We start from the raw sequence: 25,537 nt of genomic DNA on the forward strand, positions 1-25,537 counted from the left end.
ATAAAACAAATCAAATCACGACGTTTCGATTGCAACGCAAGCGGCCGTCATCATAATAAGGGGGGACAACCACAGCGAGAACATTTGAGCTGAAGTGGGAGAGAGATGCGTGTGGTCAGGGGTTATATAGGTAGAGAAGGGGGAGGAGCCAGGCGTGTCGTCCTACCGGATGACGTCACCACACATGCCAGCGCACGCGCTGGGTGACTCATCCTACCGGGTGACGTCACCACGCACACCGCGCACACGCTGGGTGACTCATCCTACCGGGTGACGTCACCACGCACACCGCGCATGCGCTGGGTGACTCGTCCTACCGGGTGACGTCACCACCCACACCGCGCACGCGCTGGGTGACTCATTATGAACAGCGGTATCATCCTCATCAGCGGCAGTAGCGGCTGCAGAGAGAGAGACATCGATGACAACACCATCGCTCTAACACTCAAACGCCGATCGTCACCACCACCACCATCATCATCATCAACCATGAAGCGACTTTGCAGCGTGGTAGGTGATGCAGGTGATGCAGGTGGTGGTGGCGGTGTTCACACGTTGGGTGATCGGAGACGCATCAACAGGTGAGGCCGCGGTGGGGGGTTGGTTGGGAATGATGATGTAACACTATGTAACACTATTCGTGTTACTGGTTAGTTAGTAAGTGTTACTTCGCAATTGCTTACCCAGTAAAACCTTGGGATAGCGTGCAATAATTCGTTCCGGCAAACGTGTTTATAATCCACAGCGCTCCTACAATAAGTTGTGCTCACGTGACGCTCGGCAGTACAAAGCGTTTATCAAATTAATATTTTTTTTTTTAAAAAAAATTCCCATTCTAGATTTGAAGTTTTCGTGACTGCAAGGATCCATACTCTACTCTTTGGTTCTATTGGGTAAAGTCACGTAGGTGAAAATAAAATAACAAAAATTTTTTTTACAAAAATTTAACAAAAAATCACGACGTTTCGGCCACAACACAAGCGGCCTTCATCAGGTGAAGGGACGAGACTGTCTGGAGGACAGCGCTGGAGTGGAAGAAGCCACGCTCAGATCACGACCTTCGTGATCACTGATGAAGGCCGCTTGTGTTGTGGCCGAAACGTCGTAATTTTTTGTAAAAAAAAAATTTGTTATTTTATTTTCACCTACGTGACTTTACCCAATAGAACCAAAGAGTATGGATCCTAGCAGTCACGAAAGCTTTAAATCTAGGATCCATACGCTTTAGTTCTTTCGGTAAAGTCACGTGGGTAAAGACAAAATTAAATGAAAGAAAAAATGAAATCACGACGTTTCGATTGCAACACAAGCAATCATCATCACGAGGTGTGAAAATCACAGCTAGAAATTTTTGCTACTTTAGTAAAAAAAAATTTTACTACTTTAGTAAACAAACATTTTTTTTTACTATTTAGAAAACAAACGTGTTTTTACTATTTTTATTTAAAGCTTTCGTGACTGCAGGGATTCATATTCTTGGTTCTTTCGGTAAAGTCACGTAGAAGGGAAACAATATTATTGTTCATATTCTTGGTTCTTTCGGTAAAGTCACGTAGAAGGGAAACAATAATATTGTACGTGACTTTACCGAAAGAACCAAGAATATGTTTTTCCTACTTTAGTAAACAAATTTTTGTACTACTTTAGTAAAAAACTATTTTTTACTACTTTAGTAAAAAAACTATTTTTTACTACTTTAGTAAAAAAAACAATTTTTTACTACTTTAGCAAAAAAAACAATTTTTTACTACTTTAGTAAACGAACATTTAGCTGTGATTTTCGCACCTGATGATGATTGCTTATGTTGCAATTAAAACGTATTGATTTAATTTATTTATATATATTTTTTCTTTACCTACGTGACTTTACTCGCAGTCCAAGTTACTCACAATCCAAGGTTTTACTGCCTAAAAAGTATGAATACATGCTAAATTTGATTAATATGTTGGGTTATTTTTCTAACTTTGGGTGAACGAAAAGACACAGATACGCCAGTTTTCTCATTGTAAGTAGGTAAATTGCTAAATATCACTGCCAAAAAGGCAAAATTTGCGCGGAATAATAGCCACTTTCTATACCTTTTAAGGCATAAGCAATTAAGAAATAACACTTACTTCCCAGGAACAAAATTGTGTTACATCGTACTCATTGCTTGTTTTGGTAACATCACGTAGGTAAAAAAAATATTTTAAAAAATCGGACCTCTTTCAGCAGTTTACCTTCTGAATGTCTCACCTGATGACGGTCGCTTGTGTTGCGATCGAAACGTCGTGATCAATTATTATTTTTTCTACCTACCACGTGACTTTACAGAAAGAACCAAAGAGTATGCATTGCTGCAGTCACGAAAGCCTCAAATCAATATCGTGTTACATATTGGTATCTCTGAAGTTCATATTCTTAGTTCTTTCGGTAAAGTCACGTTGAAGGGATATATATATATAATATATATTTTATTATTTTGTTGTTTCCCTTCAACGTGACTTTACCGAAAGAACTAAGAATATGAATTACTGCAGGCACGAAAGCTTTAAATCAAAATCTCTGAAGTTGTCCATCATCACCGTTGTGTGTTGGAACACATTCCTGCGGAGGGGGCTGGTAGGAAATTTTGAAGTAATTATGTACGGATATTTGTATTAATCCCCTGCCTCCTGTGAATAATCCCGGTTGGGCTTCCAGTCCACTACGTTTCCTACCAGTAATGCCCACTAGGAGCGCATTTGTTATATATATCCGGGTGTCCGGATACACGTGGACAGACATCCACAGACATACACAATTAATCCCCTGCCTCCTGTGAATTAATCCCGTTTGGGCTTCCAGTCCACTACGTTTCCTACCAGCATTATCTCTGAAGTTGACCATTCCGTTGTGTGTTGGTGTGGGATTCTCTCTGAAGTTGACCATTCCGTTGTGTGTTGGTGTGGGATTCTCTCTGAAGTTGACCATTCCGTTGCGTGTTGGTGTGGGAGTCTCTCTGAAGTTGACCATTCCGTTGTGTGTTGGTGTGGGATTATCTCTGAAGTTGACCATTCCGTTGTGTGTTTCTGTGGGAGTCTCTCTGAAGTTGACCATTCCGTTGTGTGTTGGTGTGGGATTCTCTCTGAAGTTGACCATTCCGTTGTGTGTTGGTGTGGGAGTCTCTCTGAAGTTGACCATTCCGTTGTGTGTTGGTGTGGGAGTCTCTCTGAAGTTGACCATTCCGTTGTGTGTTGGTGTGGGAGTCTCTCTGAAGTTGACCATTCCGTTGTGTGTTGGTGTGGGAGTCTCTCTGAAGTTGACCATTCCGTTGTGTGTTGGTGTGGGAGTCTCTCTGAAGTTGACCATTCCGTTGTGTGTTGGTGTGGGAGTCTCTCTGAAGTTGACCATTCCGTTGTGTGTTGGTGTGGGATTCTCTCTGAAGTTGACCATTCCGTTGTGTGTTGGTGTGGGAGTCTCTCTGAAGTTGACCATTCCGTTGTGTGTTGGTGTGGGATTCTCTCTGAAGTTGACCATTCCGTTGTGTGTTGGTGTGGGAGTCTCTCTGAAGTTGACCATTCCGTTGTGTGTTGGTGTGGGATTCTCTCTGAAGTTGACCATTCCGTTGCGTGTTGGTGTGGGATTCTCTCTGAAGTTGACCATTCCGTTGCGTGTTGGTGTGGGAGTCTCTCTGAAGTTGACCATTCCGTTGCGTGTTGGTGTGGGATTCTCTCTGAAGTTGACAGTCAGACTCTTTGGTTTCATTCGGTAAAGTCACGTAGATAAAATAAAACAAAATGAAAGAAAATAAATCACAACGTTTCGGAGACAACACAAGCTTCCATCTTCAGGTGGAAAAGTCAACGCAGAATATCTGTGTTAGGAGCACAGTTCAGAGATGACCTTGGATTATTTACAGGTTAAGGTTCAGGCTAATCTCTCAGCTATTTCAATGCTAAATTCTCATGTTTTGATTTGTACTAGGTGCCTCTGTGGATGTGTAGGCTGTGGCTTTAACATAGCCATTTCTGTGACCAGTCACAAGCTAATCACGCAGCTATTTCAATGCTAAATTATCCGAACCAAACATTAAACTAATTTTCAATGGTACAGTATATTTTTTCAAGTAATGGTATCCCAAATTTTCGCAGCAGCTTAAATTCCCCTTTCACACCATCAATATGTAAACTCCCCCTCCCCCCCTCGCCGGTCTGCACATGTTCACCCCCTCTACACCATTCATCATGCTAACTCTGCCAATTAAATGCTAATTTTTATGCTAATTCCTTTGTCAAGGCGCTCTGTTTCTTCTCACACAGCTTAAAGGTCGCGGTCTGAGCTTGGCTGTGTTCGCTCCAGTGCTGTCCTCCAGACAGTCTCGTCCCTTCACCTGATGAAGGCCGCTTGTGTTGTGGCCGAAACGTCGTGAGAATTTTATTGTGTTATTTTATTTTATTAATTTATTATTTTATTCTCATTCTACGTGACTTTACCGAAAGAACCAAAGAAGACGAATCCTTGCAGTCACGAAAGCTTTAAATCAGTATCGTGTCATCTGCAAAAAGATTTACCCTGGAATGATCCAGGGTCAGTGCCCAAGTCATTGACATAAAGAGAGAACAAGAGGGGGCCGAGGATGGAACCCTGTGGAACCCCTTTTGTTATCTTAACACTGTTTGACCTCCAACCATCTGTGAATACTGTTTGGGTGCGAGAAAAGAGGTAATTTTTTTAACCATTGTACTGTATTCTCGGAAAAACCGAGGCAACTTAGTTTACTAAGCAGGGTGTTGTGGTCTACTGTATCAAAAGCTTTGGACAGGTCAAGAAAAAGACAGGCACAGTACTGCTTATTATCAAGGCTATTGTAAATTTGATTCAAAGAGTCTAATGCAGCAGATGTGGTGCTGTATTTTTTTCGGAACACAGATTGTTTTAGATGTAGTATATTGTTGGTGGACAGGAAACTGCTAATTTGGTAGTTCAATAAATTTTCAAAAATTTTCATCAATGGGGACAAAATTGAGATAGGTTGGTAGTTATTGGGATCATCTTTAGGGCCCCCTTTGTGAAGTGGACAGACATAGGAATGTTTCCATTCTAGAGGAACTGATGCTTCTTTGATGGACAGGTTGAAAATATGGGCTATAGGTTTGTATATTAGGTGACCAACAGTTAGTAGAGCAAAGACGGGAAAACTATCTGCTCCGGTAGAGGAGGACCTTTTGAGGTAGGACAGTTGTTTCAGAACATTACTTTCGTGGATTGGTTGGAAACTAAATTCGTTTAATGATTGGACAGGGGTGTAGGAATTTGCAGGAGCAGGGGTGACTCCCAATACATTATCAAAAAGATTACCAGCTTCAGAAAAATGAAGGTTAAAATTGTCAACTATTTTTTGGGGATCTGAAAAATATTCCCCATTTCGGTTAAGCTCAATGGGCAGATTGTCTGTTTTGGATGCCTTTTCGATAGATTTGATTGTTTACCAAAAAATCCTGGCATTTCCATGTGATTCCAAGAGAGTGGAGGAAAAGTAGGCATTTTTTGCATGCCGTATTTTTTTCACGCATCTATTCCTTAAAATCCTGTATTCTAGCCAGTCATTTACCAAATTACTTTTCTGAGCACATGCCCAAGCCTTGTCCCTAGTTTTCATTAGCTTTGTAATCAAAGGATCATACCATGGTGGGCGGTTGCCTTTTATTTTAAATCTAACCAACGGAGCATGTTTGTTAAGAATTTGGAGAAACGTGTACCTGAAAGTCTCCCAAGCCGTAGTCAGGTTGGGGATATCACAGACCTTATCAATATCCGAGTGAAGCACATCATTTGTAAATGCCTGAGTGCTGAAGTGCCTCAAAGAGTGCTTCTCAACAATTTTAGGGGGGGCTTTGGGTCTGGCTGATGATCTCACCCCAAAAATGAAGGAGTGATCACTAAGGTTATTACCCAGAACACCAGTCAGTGCGAAATTGTGAGGGGCATTTGTCAATAGGACGTCAAGTAGAGTTGACTGTCCCGGATTTTTTAGGTTGGGTCTTGTGGAGACATTTATTAATTGAAACAGGTTAAATTCATCTGTAAAATTTGTGGCCACGGCCGGCGGGTTTAGCCAATTCCAATTTAGATCACCCACTAAAACTATTTCACCTTTAGGGAGGCCCCCAAAAAGCTCTCTCAGTGCCGATGCAGCTTCAACATCCTTCCCACAAGGCGGTCTACAGCAGCACACTACCAATATCTGTTGATTATTTGGGAGAGTTATTCTGAGAGCCAAACCTTCAAAGCAACATTTTTTAAACAAGGAGTGAGCTGGTGAACATGCAATAGTATTACGAACATATATGCCAATTCCACCTCCTTTAGATCCTCGGTCAAGCCGAAAAAGGTTGTAGTTGTCAATCGTAATCTGCAAGTCATTGACGGCAGGAGTGAGAAATGTTTCTGTTAGGCAAGAAATGTCTGGGTCAAGATTTGCCACTTCTAGTTTTAGTTGACTTAATTTAGTCACAATCCCTCTGATGTTGACATGCAGAACACCAACACCTTTTCTGCCAGAAAAATCTGCAGAATTATACGAGTTCTTTACATTTGGGCCAGCATGAAGCTCAATACCACCCAGAAATAAGAAAAGTAGAATTAATAGTTTGCACAAGTATTTTCACTAAACCGGTTCCATGTTGGAGAGTAAACCCCACAACCCAAGGTTTCAGTCACGTACTTAAGTAATGTAAACCCTCCATTATGGATTATATTGCTCGCCAAAGCCTACGACTACTTGCGGGTTAAACAGCGAGAGAATGCATACTGGAAAACGCTACAGTACTTTGAAGTTCACCCGCGTGTGTGATTTTTTTTCTTCTTCCTGGTTTAGCAAAAGATTGGGCGGAGGCGATGCCAAGAGGGTGCAGGGCGCCTTGATACCGCTGGTATCCTCCATACATCAGCTGTCTCTCCTGGTGAGTGCTGATGATGTTCTTGAAGGCCTGGTGAGCTGTGGTGAGTGATGTGAATTCTAGTGGGTGTTCTAGATGGGATGGAGAGTTGTGTGGTGAGTGATGTGAATTCTAGTGATGTTCTAGATGGGATAGAGAGTTGTGTGGTGAGTGATGTGAATTCTAGTGGTGTTCGTAAAGGCCGAGTGAGCTGTGGTGAGTGATATGAATTTTAGTGGTATTCTAGATGGGATAGTGAGCTGTGTAGTGAGTGATGTTAATTCTAGTGATGTTCTAGATGGGGTAGTGAGCTGTGTGGTGAGTGATGTGAATTATAGTGGTGTTCTAGATGGGATAGAGAGCTGTGGTGAGTGATGTGAATTATAGTGGTGTTCTAGATGGGATAGAGAGTTGTGTGGTGAATGATGTGAATTCTAGTGCTGTTCTAGATGGGATTGAGCGCTGTGTGGTGAGTGATGTGAATTCTAGTGGTGTTCTAGATAGATGACACTATACATTACTCTGTACACTACACTATATACTATTATACACTGCACTGTATACTACTACACTATACAGTACACTAGTATATACTATACACTGCACGGTACACTACACCATTCTGCACTACAGTACACGATACACGACGCGCTACACTATATACCACTATACACTACTATACACTATGTTATATGCACTACGCTATTATACACTACACTATTATACACTACGTTATACGCTACACCAGTATACACTATCCTGTTATACACTATGCTATACACTACGCAAGGCACTAGGCTATACACTACACTATTATACACTACACGATACACTACTCGATACACTACACAATACACTATACACTACACTATACACTACACTATATACTACTAAGCACTACACTACTATACACTACACACTACACTATACACTACACTATACACTACACTATATACTACTAAACACTACACTATACACTACACTATACACTACACTATACACTACACTATACACTACATTATACACCACCATACACTACACTATACACTACACTATACACTACACTATACACTACACTATACACTACACTATACACTACGATACACTACATTATACACTACACTATACACTACTATACACTACACTATACACTACACTATACACTATACTATACACTACACTATACACTACACTATACACTGCACTATACACTACACTATACACTACACTATACACTACACTATACACTACACTATACACTATGATACACTACACTATACACTACACTATACACTACACTATACACTATACTATACACTACGATACACTACACTATACACTACACTATACACTACACTATACACTACACTATACACTACGATACACTACACTATACACTACACTATACACTACATTATACACCACTATACACTACACTATACACTACACTATATACTACACTATACACTATGGTACACTACACTATACACTACACTATACACTACACTATACACTACGATACACTGCACTATACACTACACTATACACTACACTATACACTACTATACACTACAATACACTACACTATACACTACATTATACACCACTATACACTACACTATACACTACACTATACACTACACTACACACTACACTATACACTACACTATACACTACACTATACACTACACTACACACTACACTACACACTATACATTACACTATACACTACACTATACACTACACTATACACTACACTATACACTATACACTACACTATACACTACACTATACACCACTATACACCACTACACACTACACTATACACTACACTATACACTACACTATACACTACACTATACACTACACTATACACTACATTATACACTACACTATACACCACACTATACACTATACACTACACTATACACTACACTATACACTACACTATACACTACACTATACACTACACTATACACTACATTATACACCACTATACACTACACTATACACTACACTATACACTACACTATGCACTACACTATACACTACACTATACACTACACTATACACTACACTACACTATACACTACACTATACACTACACATTACACTATACACTACACTACACACTACACTATACACTACACTATACACTACACTATACACTACACTACACACTACACTATGCACTGCACTATACACTACACTATGCACTACACTATACACTACAATACACTACATTATACACTACACTATACACTGCAATATACACTACTAAGACAGTGGCCACTACTTCAGCATATCGGCACTATATGACAGAGAGGAAAGTGGAAACAACGAATGACGGACTGTAGTAGTGGATGCAACTTACTAGGGGTTATCTGCCCATGGATCGTGATAATGATGATGGTATCTCTATGTACATGGGAGCATGTGGTGATTGGTTGGTGGTGGTGGTGATGGTGTAGCGGTTAGTATGCTGCGCTACGAACCCGGCGACAAGAGCTCGATTCCCACTCGGACACCAGTGACGATCATTTGAACCGGTCCTGGGCCTCATCCCCTAGGTCGACTCGGCCTCAAATGAACACCTGGCGCGGTGATGTGTAGTCAACGTCGCCACCGGGGAGACAAATGTGACCGGGGCGTGGTGCTGGTCACCCATTGCCTCGTGTGCCACAGTGCCGGCCTTCATAGGTGCTGCTAATCGCTAACAACACTTGCCCCCGACAGTCTGTTACAGGCTACATGGGGAATCTTTGGTGGCTGTGTCAGGTATGGTCGGTGTTGATTGGCTCTGTCACGGCGGCGTCTCGCTGCCACTGGACTACCCAGTACCTGTCCAACGAAACCTGCTGTGAAAAGTGTCTCCCAGGTGGGTGCGCCAAGTGTGGTGTGTCTGTGTCTGTGTGCTGCGGTTAGTTCTACGCTGCGCTACGAACCCGTCAGAGACCCGAGTTCAATTCCCACTCGTTGGTTGATACCAAAACACCGGTGGTAGCGATTGTCGGAAACCGGTCCTGGTGCTCCCCCTAGGTCGACTCAGCCTCAAATGAGTGCCTGGTGCGGTGTGTAAACATCGCCACAAAGGAAGGCTAAGGCGGCCGGGCGTGGTGTTGGCCACCCACCCCCCTCGTGTGCCGTGTCGGCCCTCGTAGGTGCTAATCACTAATAGCACTTGCCCCTACATTCTGTTGCAGGCTACACGGGAGGATCTTTGTCTTTTGTGTTGTGTAAACGCAGCCTTTGCCCGCCTGAGGAGCTCACCGATGGGACTGTCCAGATCTTTCAAGGATTTGTGAGCTCCTCGCACAATCCAGCCTGGTTAAACCCAGGATGGATCCTAGATGTGAAGCTTTCGTGACTGCAAGGATCCATACTCTTTGGTTCTATTCGGTAAAGTCACCTAATAGAACCAAAGAGCCAGGATGGATCGTAGGCAGGGCCAGCCCGAAATGTTTCTAACCGGCGAAGATGTTCCAATAGTAGTGGGTCCACGTTTCGTAAGCATACATAAGGGAGGGCATGACCATTGCCGAGAAGACCCGATGCTTCATTTGGAGCGACAGGCCAGATAGCTTCCATACAGCATTCCACAGCCGACGAAAATATAATACCACTCGAATGATTTGGAGTGAGACCTCTGTTCCCAAACCGGATCTAAACTATAAACTGAACTTTTTAAATTTTGATTTAAAGCTTTCATGACTGCAGGGATTCATATTCTTGGTTCTTTCGGTAAAGTCACCGCCACGTAGAAGGGAAACAATAAAATAATAAAAATATTAAACAATAAAATTCTCACGACGTTTTGACTGCAACACAAGCAATCATCATGAGGTGTGAAAACCACTTTTTTCAAATTTTCTTGTTGTGGTTTTCACACCTGATGATGCTTGCTTGTGTTGCAGTCGAAACGTCGTGAGAATTTTATTGTTTTATATTTTTCTTATTTTATTGTTTCCCTTCTACGTGGCGGTGACTTTACCGAAAGAACCAAGCATATAAACTGAACTGTTTTTATTTTACCAGATAAGACCCCACTGAGCGGTGTAGCTCTTTTTCAGAAGCGGCCTGGCCGTCACAGATGACAGCTCAAGGAAGTGGCTTATCACGTGGACATGTTTAGCGGCCAAATACTCTAAATGCGCGATGTTGATTCTTAATGTGGAGAGAAAAACCAGAGGACCCGGAGAAAAAAATCCACGCGACCACGGGAAGAGAGGGAGAGACGCAGACTCCAAATATACAACAGGTGTCAGGTTTTGGGATCGAACCAACAACCTCCTGCATGCTCTTTGGTTTTATTCGGTAGAGTCACGTAGGTAAAAAATAAAATAACAAAAAATCACGACGTTTCGGCCACAACACAAGTGGCCATCATCAGGTGAAGGGACGAGACTGTCTGGAGGACAGCGCTGGAGTGGAAGAAGCCACGCTCAGATCACGAAGGTCGTGATCACGACCTTCTGGGGATGTCAGAGAGTGCGTAAATCGTTGTCAAGATTGTGCTAAAAGGAACCCTCCTTCCCAACCCATACAGACTCCCCTGTAGTCGATCGCAGTATCATGGGTGAACGAGCTGGTGGTATTGGATATACTGGGTCCATTTCCAAACACATTAAGGGGAAATAAATATTTGCTTTTTGTGACGGAGTATTGCACTCATTCTCCTCACTCCAGCACTGTCCTCTAGACAGTCCGGTCCCTTCACCTGATGAAGGCCACTTGTGTTGTGGCCGAAACGTCGTGATTTTTTGTTATCTTATTTTTTACCTACGTGACTTTACCGAATAAAACCAAAGAGCATGGATCCTTGCAGTCACGAAAGCTTCAAATCTAGAACCTCCTGCATACCAGGCGAGGGAGTTAACATCTATCTCCCGGCAATACGAATCATGTTGTGTTAGTTGCTGGTATTTAGAGATAGAGAGATGGGTGAATGTGTTTTGTCACCAGGGCTGGAGGCACGGGCTGACTGGTTGTCTGGTTGGTCAGTTGAAATGTTTGCATCGTCTGAGAGTGTCAGGGCCATATTATCCAATAGGCACTGTAGGCACTGTGCCTAGGGCCTACGAAAACTTAAAGGGCCTAGGAACAAAAAAATGTTGACCGTGTTTTTTTGTTTGTAAGCTAAGAAAATATAACTCAAGATATCTTGCTTGAATTGATATATTTATAGACATGCTGTACTACCCCGGCTTCGCCCCGGGACTTGGATTCACCACGCCCGGCCGCCTTTGACTCCCCAGTGGCGATGTTCACACACCACACACTCGTTTGAGGCTGAGTCTACCTAGGGGAGGCCCAGGACCGGTTCAAATGATCGTCACCGGTGGTGGCCGTGAGCGGGAATCGAACTCGTGTCGGCGGGTTCGTAGCGCAGCGCGCTTACCGCTACACAGTCACTGACCCTTCCCCACACACACAGGATAAAGACAAAGATCCCCCGTGTAGCCTGTGAGACTGTAGGGGCAAGTGCTGTTAGCGAGCGCCTATCAAGGCCGGAACGGCACACGAGGGGGTGGGTGGGCAGCAGCACGCCCGGCCGCCTTTGTCTCCCCAGTGGCGATGTTTACACACCGCACCAGGTACTCGTTTGAGGCTGAGTCGACCTAGGGGAGGCGCAGGACCAGTTCAAATGATCGTCACCGGTGGTGGCCGTGAGCGGCAATCGAACTCGGATCGCCGGGTTCATAGCGCAGCGTAGCGCTAACCACGACTCTACCGTTCCCCCCCCACACACACACACATGCGCGTGCGCTTCCACAGGTACACACATACACGCGCTTGCTGCAGACACACACAAAACTCTCAGGGTGCGTACGGCAGTAAACGACTCAAATAATAAAGCAATGCTGCGCGAAGAACGCCTTCGACCTGCAACACATTTGTATGGCACTTTACTCGCGGAGGGTTTGGGGGGGGGGGTGCGTGATGTCAGCAGGCACACTGCGTCACGCTGCCGCATGCGGGTGACATGACAGAGATGTGACGTCACCGCTCATTTGCGTGCAAAATATATCCATTATTGCGCCCCCCCCCCCCCAAAAAAAAAATATACAGAAGTATTTTTTTTTTATTGTTGCATTGTGTACAGTCTGAAAAGTACCCACATGGCAAATTTCAAGTTTGTTGCCTGTCGGGAAGTACGCTAAACATTTTGAACAGACGCACAACAATCACAACTTAGCCTTTTACATATATAGATAGCAAGGATAGGCACAGTGTTTCTAATCAAATCTGCTTATCTACGGCACACAACCATTGAACGAGGGCACAGACTCAATAGTGGGCATGTCAGGCAGGCACGCCATCTTGTCCAGCGGCTGGACGAAGTACCGCGTGAGACATACGCAGTGACAGCGGTCGAAGTAGTTGTACACATGGGGCGGCAGTTCCAACCGTTGGAAAGTTTTCACTGAAGGCCAAACGAAACAGAAGTGCCTAGGGAATGCAAGATCCTTCATCCGCACCTGGAGAGTGGGCCACAGACCAACGAATAGTTTGAGAAACGCCGCCTCTAGGGAATACCAAAGGAGAAACTTGGACAAACAACACTCTCAAAGCCTGCAAAGAGTAACAGGAAACTTGAGTTTTGTGTTGAATTTCGAAGTGGATAAAAGTCACATTGCTAATTGGTCTCTGTCAGGTGGTATGTGTTGTAGTGTAGTGTGCAGTGTAGTACGTATGTATGTTGAACTTCTTTCGCATCATACGTAGCCAACCGTGCTAATTGGAGGTGCGGGGGGAAGGACAACAAACTATGGGTCTCCGTGTGACTCTGTGGGTCTCTGTGTGAGTCCATGGGTCTCTGTGTGAGTCCATGGGTCTCTGTGTGAGTCTCTGGGTCTCTGTGCGAGTCATTAGGTCTCTGTGTGCGTCTATGGGTCTCTGTGCGAGTCTATGGGTCTCTGTGCGAGTCTATGGGTCTCTGTGCGAGCCTATAGGTCTCTGTGTGAGTCTCTGGGTCTCTGTGCGAGTCTATAGGTCTCTGTGCGGGTCTATGGGTCTCTGTGCGAGTCTATGGGTCTCTGTGTGAGTCTATGGGTCTCTGTGTGAGTCTATGGGTCTCTGTGCGAGTCTATAGGTCTCTGTGTGCGTCTATAGGTCTCTGTGCGAGTCTATGGGTCTCTGTGTGAGTCTTTGGGTCTCTGTGCGAATCATTAGGTCTCTGTGTGCGTCTATGGGTCTCTGTGCGAGTCTATGGGTCTCTGTGCGAGTCTATGGGTCTCTGTGCGAGTCTATGGGTCTCTGTGCGAGTCTCTGGGTCTCTGCGTGAGCCTATGATGTCTCCTTTGTATTTGTGGATCGGAGTGGGGGGTATTGCGTCGTTACACGATCGCCGTACCACCGTTAACCAAAAATGAATGATGATCGCGAGTTTGCGCATTCGACCACCCCCAATCACCCCATGCTGCCCCCCACCCAATTAGCCCGTCGGCCTTCCTGCGGGGAGAATTTTTGTTCTCCCAAAGTTTTTTGTAATTATGAACAAACTGATTTCAGGTAGACGACACAACAACGAGGGGACACCAGAGGGGCTTGTGACACCAGCACAAAACCCACACATCACGGATTGCGGTGCAATGTAAACCGCACGTTTCAATAAACTGTTTAGGTAGCTCCACAACCCCCCTAAGCTCCGATACACCTCTCGGAGAAGGGGGAGTGCTTAAATGCCCTCATGAATGCCCTTAAGAATCAATGTCCACCAGAGGAGAGGTAGTTGAAGAAGGGGCCCTTAGGTTCCTGTACGGCGCTTGTTTTTTTGTTTCATTTCAGGGCAGCTCAGGGTGAGCCCGTGCAACGCCACATCTCCCACTGTTTGCGAGCCCTGCCCAGAGAACTCCTACAGCCCTGTGCACAGCAGCGTCCACAGGTGCATGCCCTGCAAGCATTGCAACAAAGGTAACGCCATCGGTTGCTCCGTGGGCGTTTCTGCCTCGTAACGTCGCGTTGGGGGGCACTGCTGCAAGATCTGACCGTAGGTCCGTCTGGTGCTTGCCGAGCTTCATTGGATAATAATAGAGGTTTTTCTCCTTTTTTTCTGGCAACAAAACTGAAACCTTTTTTACGAGGATTCATGTTTACTGCGTTAACCACAATACCTGCAGTCAAAATGCAAACAAAAAACATACTATGATAATATATGTGGCATTGTCCTTGAAACTGATTGGTCCATTCCAAGGGACGGATTTCTTTTGAGCCTCGACCCAATTGGTGCTCGACCAGATGACGCCAAAAGGCGTTACACAGCTCAAAGACAATGCCACTATCAAAGTGATGAGGGCTCGGGGTGAGGTTTCAGTTTTGTTGCCAGAAAAAAGTGGAAAAACCCTATTATTATATTTTGGTACCGGCAAAGGAGGTCTAATGATGAGCTTCATTGGCTTGCAGTTGCCGAGGGGGGATGCGTTTTATGAGGTCGCGCTCATTGCACGCACAAGGTGGTTGCCGCAAATGAACCACGTCCACACCTCGCTGCTGATCTCGTCAAGGGGCTATAAACCATCGGTCACCCGAACTCCGCTCACCATCCTCGCCGGCAGCTGTGGCGGCTTTTGGCTCTGCTGTCGAACAAAAGATGGCAGTCGCCGCATCGTCGCGCGGCGCTTGCAGATGCGCTTCTGCGGCCGTCTGGAACGCTCTTCCATTCGAATGTTAGGAAGCCACTTGGAGCTATGCACTTTGAAAATCAGCCTCTAGATTGGCAAACTAATTTCTTTAGCACCACTTGTTGTTGTGTTTAGTTTGTTGCCCTTTCCCACCGCAGCTCCGATTAGCACGGTTGGTTACGTATGGTGCGACAGAAGTTCAACATACATAGACTCGCACAGAGACCCAGAGACTCGCGCAGAGACCCACAGACTCACCTAGAGATCCACAGACTCGCACAGAGACCCACAGACTCACACAGAGACCCACAGACTCACGCAGAGACCCACAGACTCACACAGAGACCCCACAGACTCACGCAGACACCCACAGACTCACACAGAGACCCACAGACTCGCGCAGACACCCACAGACTCGCGCAGACACCCACAGACTCACACAGAGACCCACAGACTCACACAGAGACCCACAGACTCGCGCAGAGACCCACAGTTTGTTGTTCTGCCTCCACCCCCTCCGGTTAGCGTGGGTGGCTATGGTTCACCACGAACAAATTTCAACACACACGTGTATGTATAGAGCAGGCGGGCAAAATAAAAACGACGCCACACAGTGCAGTGATTTGCAGGCACCCAAACTGAACGATGGAAAACAATTCCATGCCCTCTCCCACCGGTGGACGTAGCTTACTGTGCACTGCAAGGCGTCTGAAAGCGGTGCCTGGTTGGTGCTAAGCCGCGACCACTATAAGTAAATCGTTTAAGGCGTCCAAAACAGCTCGCGGGCCCTGAATGATATACGGACTAAAATGGGCGCACACCATTTCGTATCTATATAAAAAGTAAAACCTTGGATTGCGAGTAACTTGGTCTGCGGGTGTTTTGCAAGACAAGCAAAAATTTGTAATAAATATTAATTTGATAAACGAGCGAGGGTCTTGAAATACGAGCAGCAGTGCACGTGTAGACACGCTTTGTACTGCCGAGCGTCACGTGATCACAACTGACCTACGAGTGCTTTGGATTGCGAGTGCTGAACGAATTATGCTCGCAATCCAAGGTTTTACTGTACTAAATATGGAGGTTACGGAGGTTTTTGGGTTAGATCGCATGAATATAAAAGTGGAGATTAAACCCCTACAACATTTACAATTCGAGTACTGTTACGTTTCGCTGGTGATTACAAAGACAATCGGCATCATCAGGCGACAAGCCACAGAGTTTGTGGAGAAATCCTCCCTCCTGTTTTGGTCTTAAACAGAGGGATAGATGCGATGTCGTCATTACTGGCGAAACGTCACTGCACTCGAATTGTCAATGTTCTAGTGGGTTTACTCTCCAACACTAGCGGTTCGTGCTGCACTAGCGTAGAGAAACAGCGCTAGCTGCTGACTGAAAGTAGTAACTGCAGTGTACGGCAGTAAACACGTCAGCAGGACGACGGTATACACGGGGGGGAAGACAACTAGAGCAGAGTTCATGGAGGGGTCCATCAGGAAGCCCCGGGAACCTGCTAGGAGGTTCTAGAAGGGGGGCGTGGCCAGGGCGGAGCGAGGCCACGCCGGGAGCATTCGAGGGGAGCCCTGAGCGAGAGCTCGGGGCTGTTGCTGGAAGCGGATCCCCTCGCCGTGCCGTTGTCTCGCCACCATCGCCGTTGCCGTCTTCACCATCGCTGGGCGCCGCTAGCTCGACAGCCTGCCGACGATAGACGGTTGTGTTTGTAGTGTATATATATAGTGTACACCCACGTAGGATTGGTATAGTCCCCATTGTGTGTAGGTGCATGACGTCATGCACCTGGGCGGGGGGGGGGGTCAGATATTTGTGCCGATGTGTGACAAAGGGGGGGGGGGTCAAAAATCGTCCAAAATCGCGTGACGTCATTTATGGACGGCCCCTGAGAATTAAAGGTGTCTCCCACTGTCTCCGAACTGCGTCACTACACTCGTAACGAATTGGGCCATTTTTGTTTACGTGACAAACCCCCTTTACTCATTGGCCCTGTTGGGTGGTGGCGGCGGGTTTAATGACGCATTTGTATCTACGCGAGCTAACGCTGCGATTTTTGTGCCGAATCCTCCTTCCAGCTTACAAGCAGCTCGTGACTGGACCGTGCTCGCCGATGGAAGACACGCGGTACGTCGATTAGTGTTGGGTGCGATTAACATACACGCACACATACACGCTCGCATGCACGCACGCGCGCACGCTCGCATACACGCACGCGTACGCACGCACACGCACGCTCACACACACGCATCCACGAACACTCGCATACATACACACAAGCATACACGCACTCACACATACATGCACACAAAGACAAAGCTCCCCCGCCCCCCGTGTAGCCTGTAACAGACTGTTGGGCAAGTGCTGTGAGCAAGTAGCAGCAGCGCCTATGAAGGCCGGCACTGTGGCAACACGAGGGGGTGGGTGGCCAGCACCATGCACGCCCAACCGCCTTTGCCTCCTCCAAGTGGCGATATTTATGCATAGAACCAGCTACTCATTTCAAGCGGAGTCGACCTCGGGGAGGAGGCCCAGGGACCGGTTGTTCAAACAATCGCTATCACTGTTGGTGTTGGTGGTCGTGAGCGGGATTCGAACTCTGGTCTCTTGCGGGTTTGTGGTGCGGCGCAGCGTGCTAACCGCTGTGCCACCGCTCCCCGAGTCACACCTGGACACACGGACACACGCAGAGTCTACACACACCTCCTGAAAGCACCCGTCACATGCTTCCGGCGACACTACTATAAGACAAAGATCCCCCTCCCATATAGCCTTTAACACTATAAAAAAAACTCTTATATGTACGCCTGGGCACACCTATGACAGGGAAGACGGCCTAGTGGAAAATTAAAACATCACGGGCAATCTAAAAATGCAACCATTATCTGCAGAATTCTCTATGCCAAAAACCACTAATGTCGGCATAAGTTATGTCGTCCAATGTACGTATACAATATCCAGTTTCTGATTTTTTTAAGTTAAAGTGACAAACTTCCATTCCTCTGCCATCGCACAGTTTCGTGAATCATAGCTCACGAAATAAATCGCTCCAAACGAAGCGCAGCTGGCGATTTCGATTGACTCGATTTAGAACGAATGATTAACGACCGGTCGATCTATCAATGATGCGCGTGCTCAGCGATGATAATTTCCTGGCTTCCTCCCGGGCAGCGCGAGACTCGGCCCACCGAGTGGATGACGGCAGAGCAACTGCCAATCAGACGTCAATCAAACTCTGCCCCACCATTGTAAAGATATGGCAACTACTGTACTGTAGGGGCGATCGCGTGGATTTCGGATTAACCGGAGCGTGTGTGACTTGTAACGGACATTTCCAAGAATCACACAATTTGGGCTTAAAGTGAAATCCACGCTTTGTTAATTTATGTCAAAATCTCAGGTGCTTGCAGTTAATCCACAAATCGGATAAACTGCAAATGCGAATAATCGAGAGTCAACTGTATATGCCACACACACACACCACTGGTGTACTGCCAATACGTTTAGATGCAGGTTACGGCTGAGTCGGACGCCTTCTTTGACCTCCTTCCCAGGTGCTGGATAATCATCTTGTTTGGTGACTTTGTAGGGACCGCATAGTAAACATCGCCACTGCAGAGACAAAGGCCGTGGGGAATGTGTGGTGGTGCTGGCCACCCACCCCCTCTCTGTGTGCTGTACTGGCGGCCTTCAGAAGTGCTGCTGCTGCTCGCTACTAACAGCCACTTGCCCCGACAGTCTATTACAGGCTACACGCTCTGAACATCCCACAGTGGTGATGACGATGATGACGACGATGACGACGATGACGACGACGATGATGATGATGATGATATATTCGAGCACGATGGTGCAATCTGGCTGACAGGTGCGGCTGTGGGGAGGGCACCTACAAGGTTTTATTCATCGAAAAAGGCTCCAGGTTCTGGTGCTGCCCCAACTGCCGGCCAGGTCATGAGGTCACCAAGAAATGTGAGTCTGTGTGTATGTGTCTGTATCTGTGTCTGTATCTGTGTGTGTGTCTGTGTGTGTGCATGGCTTTGTTTGAGTGTCTGTGTGTGTGTGTGCGCACTAAACCACAAAAAATATATCCTAATCAGCTTGTGCCGGAAGCCCCGGGAGAACAGGCGTCTATGACATCTCCTGGCCAAACCCCATTTGGTGGAGCCAGGAGACTGAATCCTTGGCCTCAGAGTTCCTCCAGAAACAGCAAAAAGCCACGACGGATGGCCACGTGGAATGTTCGAACGCTCACTGCGGAGCAGAGGCTGCCACTCCTCTGTCGGGAGCTGGACCGGTACCGCCTGGATCTCTGAGGTATTTAGGAGGTCCGGTGGACCGGCTCTGGCTCCTGTCACCATGAGGGGTTGACAGTCCTCTACTCGGGTCAGGAGACTGCCAAACAACAGGGAGTAACTCTTCTTCTGAACAAAATTATTAAGTGGGCATGGGAGCATGGCAGTGAGGTGTTGGAAGCTGTAAGCCCCAGGCTACTCTGGGCTTGCCTTCCCATCAACCAGAGGTGAGGAGTGGTTGTCATGGTTACTTATGCCCCCACCGAAGACGAACATCCGTGGAGGGATGCAGGCATGGCTGATGAGTCAAATGTCTTCTATGACCTTTCAAAGGCGCTAGCTAAAGTGGCCCCTCGGGATAGAGTCATCTTATTGGGTGACTTTAATGCCCGAGTTGGTCACGATGCTGGCACCTGGTCTGGAGTGATTGGAAGGTATGGGCCAGATCAGCTCAATAACAACGGCAGGAGGCTGCTAGACTTTTGTGCAGCCCATGGGCTTGTAATTACCAACACGCTGTTCCGGCATTGGCGCATCCACATAACATCACGGATGCATGCCGGGTCCAAGCAAGAACATCTGCTGGACTACATAGTGACGGACCAGCGGATGCGGGCCCATGTCCATGACACCAGGACCTACCGTGGAGCTGATCTGCCCAGTGACCATCGACTAGTCATCTGTAAGATGCGCCTGGCATTCTTCCACTCCGGTGGTGGGTGTATACCCAGGACCCCATTCAACCCTTATTGGCCTGGTCTCAGCTAGCTCGTGAATGTTGCAAGCGAGAATTTTATCATCGCTTGCGGCTGGGGTTGGCATCATCCCCCACGCCTCCCGATGTCGAGGGGAAATGGGCGAGGTTTGGGACTGTGGCTCAGGCAGCTGCAATGGCTGCATTGGGTACTCAGTCCAGACCTCTCCAGAGACCCTGGCTGACAGAGGAGGTGTTCACGCTGGCTGAGAAAAAGCGACAGGCCCACTCTCATCATCTACAGCATCCCACGTCGGAGAATGAGGAGGCTTACTGCAGCTTTCGCTCAGAGTTTCGGAGAGCCGTGAGGCACTGCAAGGATGGGTGGTGGTCGCGGGTTGCTGAGGAGATGGGGTCTGCCTCAATGGCCCGCGATCACAAATCGCTCTTTAATTCCATCATGAAAGTAACTTGCAGCGCCACACCTATTACCATCATTAGGGGAATGAACGGTGATCCAATCTCCGACCTCCAGGAATAGGTTTGCAGATTTGCTTAGTATTTCTGTGAGGTCCTGGGGGAGGGCAAATCCCTCATCCTGGAAAACATCGTGGGACAAACTGGGCATGGCCCTGCTGAGGCTGCGGTGCCTCAAATATTGGGAGAAGTCACCCCCTGTAAGTGGCTGGCTGAGGTGCCATCTGTTGAGGAAGCACTGAGGGCGATCCAGAGTGTGAGACCAGGAAAGGCACCGGGCAGAGATGATCTCCCAAGCGAAATGCTGAGGGAGGGTGGCGTTTGTGCACAGACTACCCTACATGACATCATAACAACAGTTTGGACCACTGCACAAGTTCTGCAGGATTGGAAGGATGTCCTGGTGGTCCCCCTCTTTAAGAAGGGGGACCGCACAGACTGTAACAACTACAGTGGCATCTCACTCCTTAGTGTGCCAGGAAAGGTCCTGGCAAGGATTATTCAACATCGCCTTGCCAGGCACACTGAGGAGAGTCTTGCGGAGCCCCAATGTGGTTTCAGGAAAGGGCGGTCCTGCACAGATGCCATATTTTCTGTGCTTTTGCTACAGCAGAGGTATAGAGAATTCCAACAAGACCTATATCTCTGCTTTATTGACCTGGTCAAGGCCTATGATACTATCAGTAAGCTTGGACTCTGGGTTGTTCTTCGTGCTCTCGGATTCCCTGACCCTCTGGTCACAATCATTAAGGACCTTCATGATGGTGAGCGGGCCCAGGTAAAACTACATGACCGGGAGTCAGAGCCATTCCCTGTACACCTTGGGGTGCGACAGGGAATCTGTTTCAACCACGTAGTTCGTGAAGCCTTCAATCGCTATGCCAGAGGAATTACCACCTGGTACAAATACAATGGGAGGCTGATCGTTTCCCGGGTGTGGTCAAGGGATTGCTCCCTATTGCTCAACCATGTTATGTATGCCAATGATCTGGTAAATGCTGCTCACTCAGAGGAGGAGTTGGATGCGTTGCTGCTGAACCTGGAGTTTGCCACTAAGAGGTGGGACCTTACCATCAGCCCCACCAAAATTAAGCACCTGCCTGGGTATTTTGTACCATCAGACACTCCAACCCCACAACTCCCAATTGGTTATAGGGCAGTTGTGGAGAGAGTGGAGAGTTTCCCATACCTGGGCAGTGTGCTCATGACTGGCTCCGGTTTGACAGCAGAGGTCTGCGAATCAGTCGAGGGGCAATATCTTTTCATCGGTTGTGTGACGCTGTGTGGAAGCTACCTGGTCTGTCGCTATGCGCAAAGCTTCAAGTCTTCTCGGCCACAGTAATTCCCTTCCTTCTCTACGCTTGTGAAACGTGGACCCCCCCTAATGGAACATCTTCGCCGGTTAGAAAAATTTAGGCTGGCCTGCCTACAATCAATTCTGGGTTTAACCTGGCTGGATTGTGTGAGGAGCTCGCAAATCCTTGAAATACTTGGACAAAGTCCCATCGGTGAGCTCCTCCGGCAGGCAATGCTACGTTGGCTGGGTCATGTAGCCCGCATGCCCAGTCACCGCATGCCTAAACAGCTTTTGTTCAGCCGGATAGAGGGGGCTAAATGGGCGTGGCACGGGCTAGAGAGGAGATGGAGTGATGTGGTGCAGGAGGACGTGGAGCTGAGTGGACTTGCCAATGACCGGTACCAGCGGTGTCAAGATCGGCCTCTGTGGAGGATGCTCGTGAAGGACGCTACTGGGCAGTTGGAGGCAGTCTCCCTCCAACAACAACGGAGGGGTGAGGGGCGACGCTCACAACAACGAGCGGAGCGCCGGGTGGCTAAAGCACAGCAGGTTGGCATAGTACACACTTTGAGTCGCTGTGTGTGTATGTAGAACTTCTTTCGCACGGTACGTAGCCCAACCGCGCTAATTGGAGGTGCAGGAGAAGGACAACAAACTAAATACAAAAAGCAGTTCTAAAGAAATGAGTTTTCAATTTAGTATAGTAGTGTAGGGTAAAGTGGTGTTGTGTATAGTACAGTAGTGTATTGTGTAGTATAGCAGTGCAGTGTACAGCAGTGTAGTGTGTATCAGTATAGCAGTGTAGTGTACAGCAGTATTAAGCGTAGTGTAGTGTATAGCAGTGTTTAGCGTAGTGTAGAGTAGTGTTTAGCGTGTGTAGTGTACAGCAGTGTTTAGCGTAGTGTAGTGTATAGCAGTGTTTAGCGTAGTGTAGTGTATAGCAGTGTTTAGCGTAGTGTAGTGTATAGCAGTGTTTAGTGTTGTGTATGGCAGTGTTTAGCGTAGTGTAGTGTACAGCAGTGTTTAGCGTAGTGTAGTGTACAGCAGTGTTTAGCGTAGTGTAGTGTATAGCAGTGTTTAGCGTAGTGTAGTGTACAGCAGTGTTTAGCGTAGTGTAGTGTATGGCAGTCTTTAGCGTAGTGTAGTGTATGGCAGTCTTTAGCGTAGTGTAGTGTACAGCAGTGTTTAGCGTAGTGTAGTGTACAGCAGTGTTTAGTGTAGTGTAGTGTACAGCAGTGTTTAGTGTAGTGTAGTGTTCAGCAGTGTTTAGTGTAGTGTAGTGTACAGCAGTGTTTAGTGTAGTGTAGTGTTCAGCAGTGTTTAGTGTAGTGTAGTGTACAGCAGTGTTTAGCGTAGTGTAGTGTACAGCAGTGTTTAGCGTAGTGTAGTGTACAGCAGTGTTTAGTGTAGTATAGCGTACAGCAGTGTTTAGCGTAGTGTAGTGTACAGCAGTGTTTAGCGTAGTGTAGTGTACTAGTGTAGTGTACAGCAGTGTTTAGCGTAGTGTAGTGTACAGCAGTGTTTAGCGTAGTGTAGTGTACAGCAGTGTTTAGCGTAGTGTAGTGTACAGCAGTGTTTAGCGTAGTGTAGCGTACAGCAGTGTTAAGCGTAGTGTAGTGTACAGCAGTGTTTAGCGTAATGTAGTGTACAGCAGTGTTAAGCGTAGTGTAGTGTACGGCAGTGTTTAGCGTAGTGTAGCGTACAGCAGTTTCTCTGCGTCAGCTCTTGGATGATGATTTAAAAGTGGCAGCATTGATTTCCCCGGTGGCTTCCTGAATATCGGATGGAGGAAGAGAGCGTTCCAGACGGCCACAGAAGCAGCGCAGCGGCAACCGTCTTGGGCGATGCTGCACCTGTAGTCTCCCCACGAGTGTTTTGTAAAGTCGCTTTTTGAAGACAATAATTATTATCAAAAAGATGGCAATAACAAAGGATGTTCAAGCACCAAATAACAAAGAACGAAGATTCCCCTTGTATAGTGCTGTTAGCGAGCACCTATGAATGCCGGCACGGCACACGAGGGGGTGGGTGGCCAGCACCTCGCCCGGCCGTCTTTGTCTCCCCCAGTGACGATGTTTACACACCGCACCAGGCACTCATTTGAGGCTGAGTCGATCTACGGGAGGCCCAGGACCGGTTTAGATAAACAGTCACTGGGTGTTGGCCGTGAGCGGGAATCGAACTCGGGTCGCTGGGTTCATAGCGCAGCGTAGCGCTAACCGCTACACTACGGCTCCCCATAAACACCAAATAGACACACACACACCTATTGCACGGCATCATCAAGCCTGCATTAACCACACACGGCACTTGTGGTGAACATGCAAACAGACATGGTCTGGTAATAATCTCTGCATCGTCTTTGAAACGGATTGGCCCACACCAGAAACAGCAGCCTTGTTCCTTATGGCTCCAGTCTCACCAGCTGTGTCAGAGCAGAGAACGACGACAAAAGTTGGACAGTACCAGGACAATGCCACATATCAGATAATTTATAACTCTGGGTGAGCAGCAGCTTTAACATGGGATACCCTTTCTACCAGTATCAAATTATGATAAATAAGAACAGGTTTCCCCCTTTGTCGCAGTTAACACCAGCCACTCGTTTGATTGCCAGAAATGGTAAAAGCTTTTATTTTTTTAATTTTTCATACTTTGATACTGGCAAAAAGGTCCCATAGGTATCGCACTTATTTTTGTCCTCCCCTCCGTCTCTTTCTGGACGGTAAAGCGATGGCAGCAGCTGGAGTTGAGTGTTCCCGTGTTTGTGCGTCTCAGGTAGTGACATGGACTTCCTGAGTGAGTGCTCCCCATGTCCTGCCGGCTCCTACAGCTCCGGGTTCAAATGCAACAACTGCACGCGGTGAGTCGGTCGGCAACCCGCTCGCTCACCTGCTCACTCACCCACCCGCTTGCTCACCCACCCACCCACTCGCTCATCCACCCACCTGCTCGTTCACTCACCCACCCGCTCGTTCACCCACCCACTCGCTCACCCACCCACCCAATCATTCATCCACCCACCCGCTCGTTCATCCACCCACCTAATCGTCCATCCACCCGCTCGTTCATCTCACTCACTCGCTCGTTCACTCACCCACTCCCTCATTCACTCACCCACCCAATCATTAATCCACCCACCCGCTCGTTCATCCACCCACCCGCTCGTTCATCCACCCACCCGCTCGTTCATCCACCCACCCGCTCGTTCATCCACCCATCCGCTCGTTCATCCTCCCACCCG

At 47.1% G+C, this 25,537-nt stretch overlaps 1 protein-coding gene across 2 annotated transcripts in view; it reads left to right on the forward strand.

The window, feature by feature from the left end:
* The first annotated feature begins 284 nt into the window (after window positions 1–284).
* Window positions 285–25,537, forward strand: part of LOC116956594 (uncharacterized) — a 30,943-nt gene continuing 5,690 nt past the window's right edge. Inside the window, exons 1-7 of one of the 2 annotated variants that reach the window (XM_032978303.2) lie at window positions 285–581; window positions 6,840–6,924; window positions 9,679–9,778; window positions 14,689–14,814; window positions 17,609–17,657; window positions 19,399–19,502; window positions 25,072–25,156. In XM_032978303.2, the coding sequence (XP_032834194.1) occupies window positions 364–581; window positions 6,840–6,924; window positions 9,679–9,778; window positions 14,689–14,814; window positions 17,609–17,657; window positions 19,399–19,502; window positions 25,072–25,156 (767 nt within the window). In that variant the 5' untranslated portion in view covers window positions 285–363. Of the gene's footprint in view, window positions 582–6,839; window positions 6,925–9,636; window positions 9,779–14,688; window positions 14,815–17,608; window positions 17,658–19,398; window positions 19,503–25,071; window positions 25,157–25,537 lie in introns of both variants that reach the window. The other variant, XM_032978302.2, reaches the window with a different exon arrangement.

The sequence above is a fragment of the Petromyzon marinus genome, chromosome 66 (genome assembly GCF_048934315.1).
Source record: "Petromyzon marinus isolate PM22_M1 ecotype Great Lakes invasive population chromosome 66, UKy_Petmar_22M1.pri1.0, whole genome shotgun sequence".
In the NCBI taxonomy this organism is placed as follows: Eukaryota; Metazoa; Chordata; class Hyperoartia; order Petromyzontiformes; family Petromyzontidae; genus Petromyzon; species Petromyzon marinus.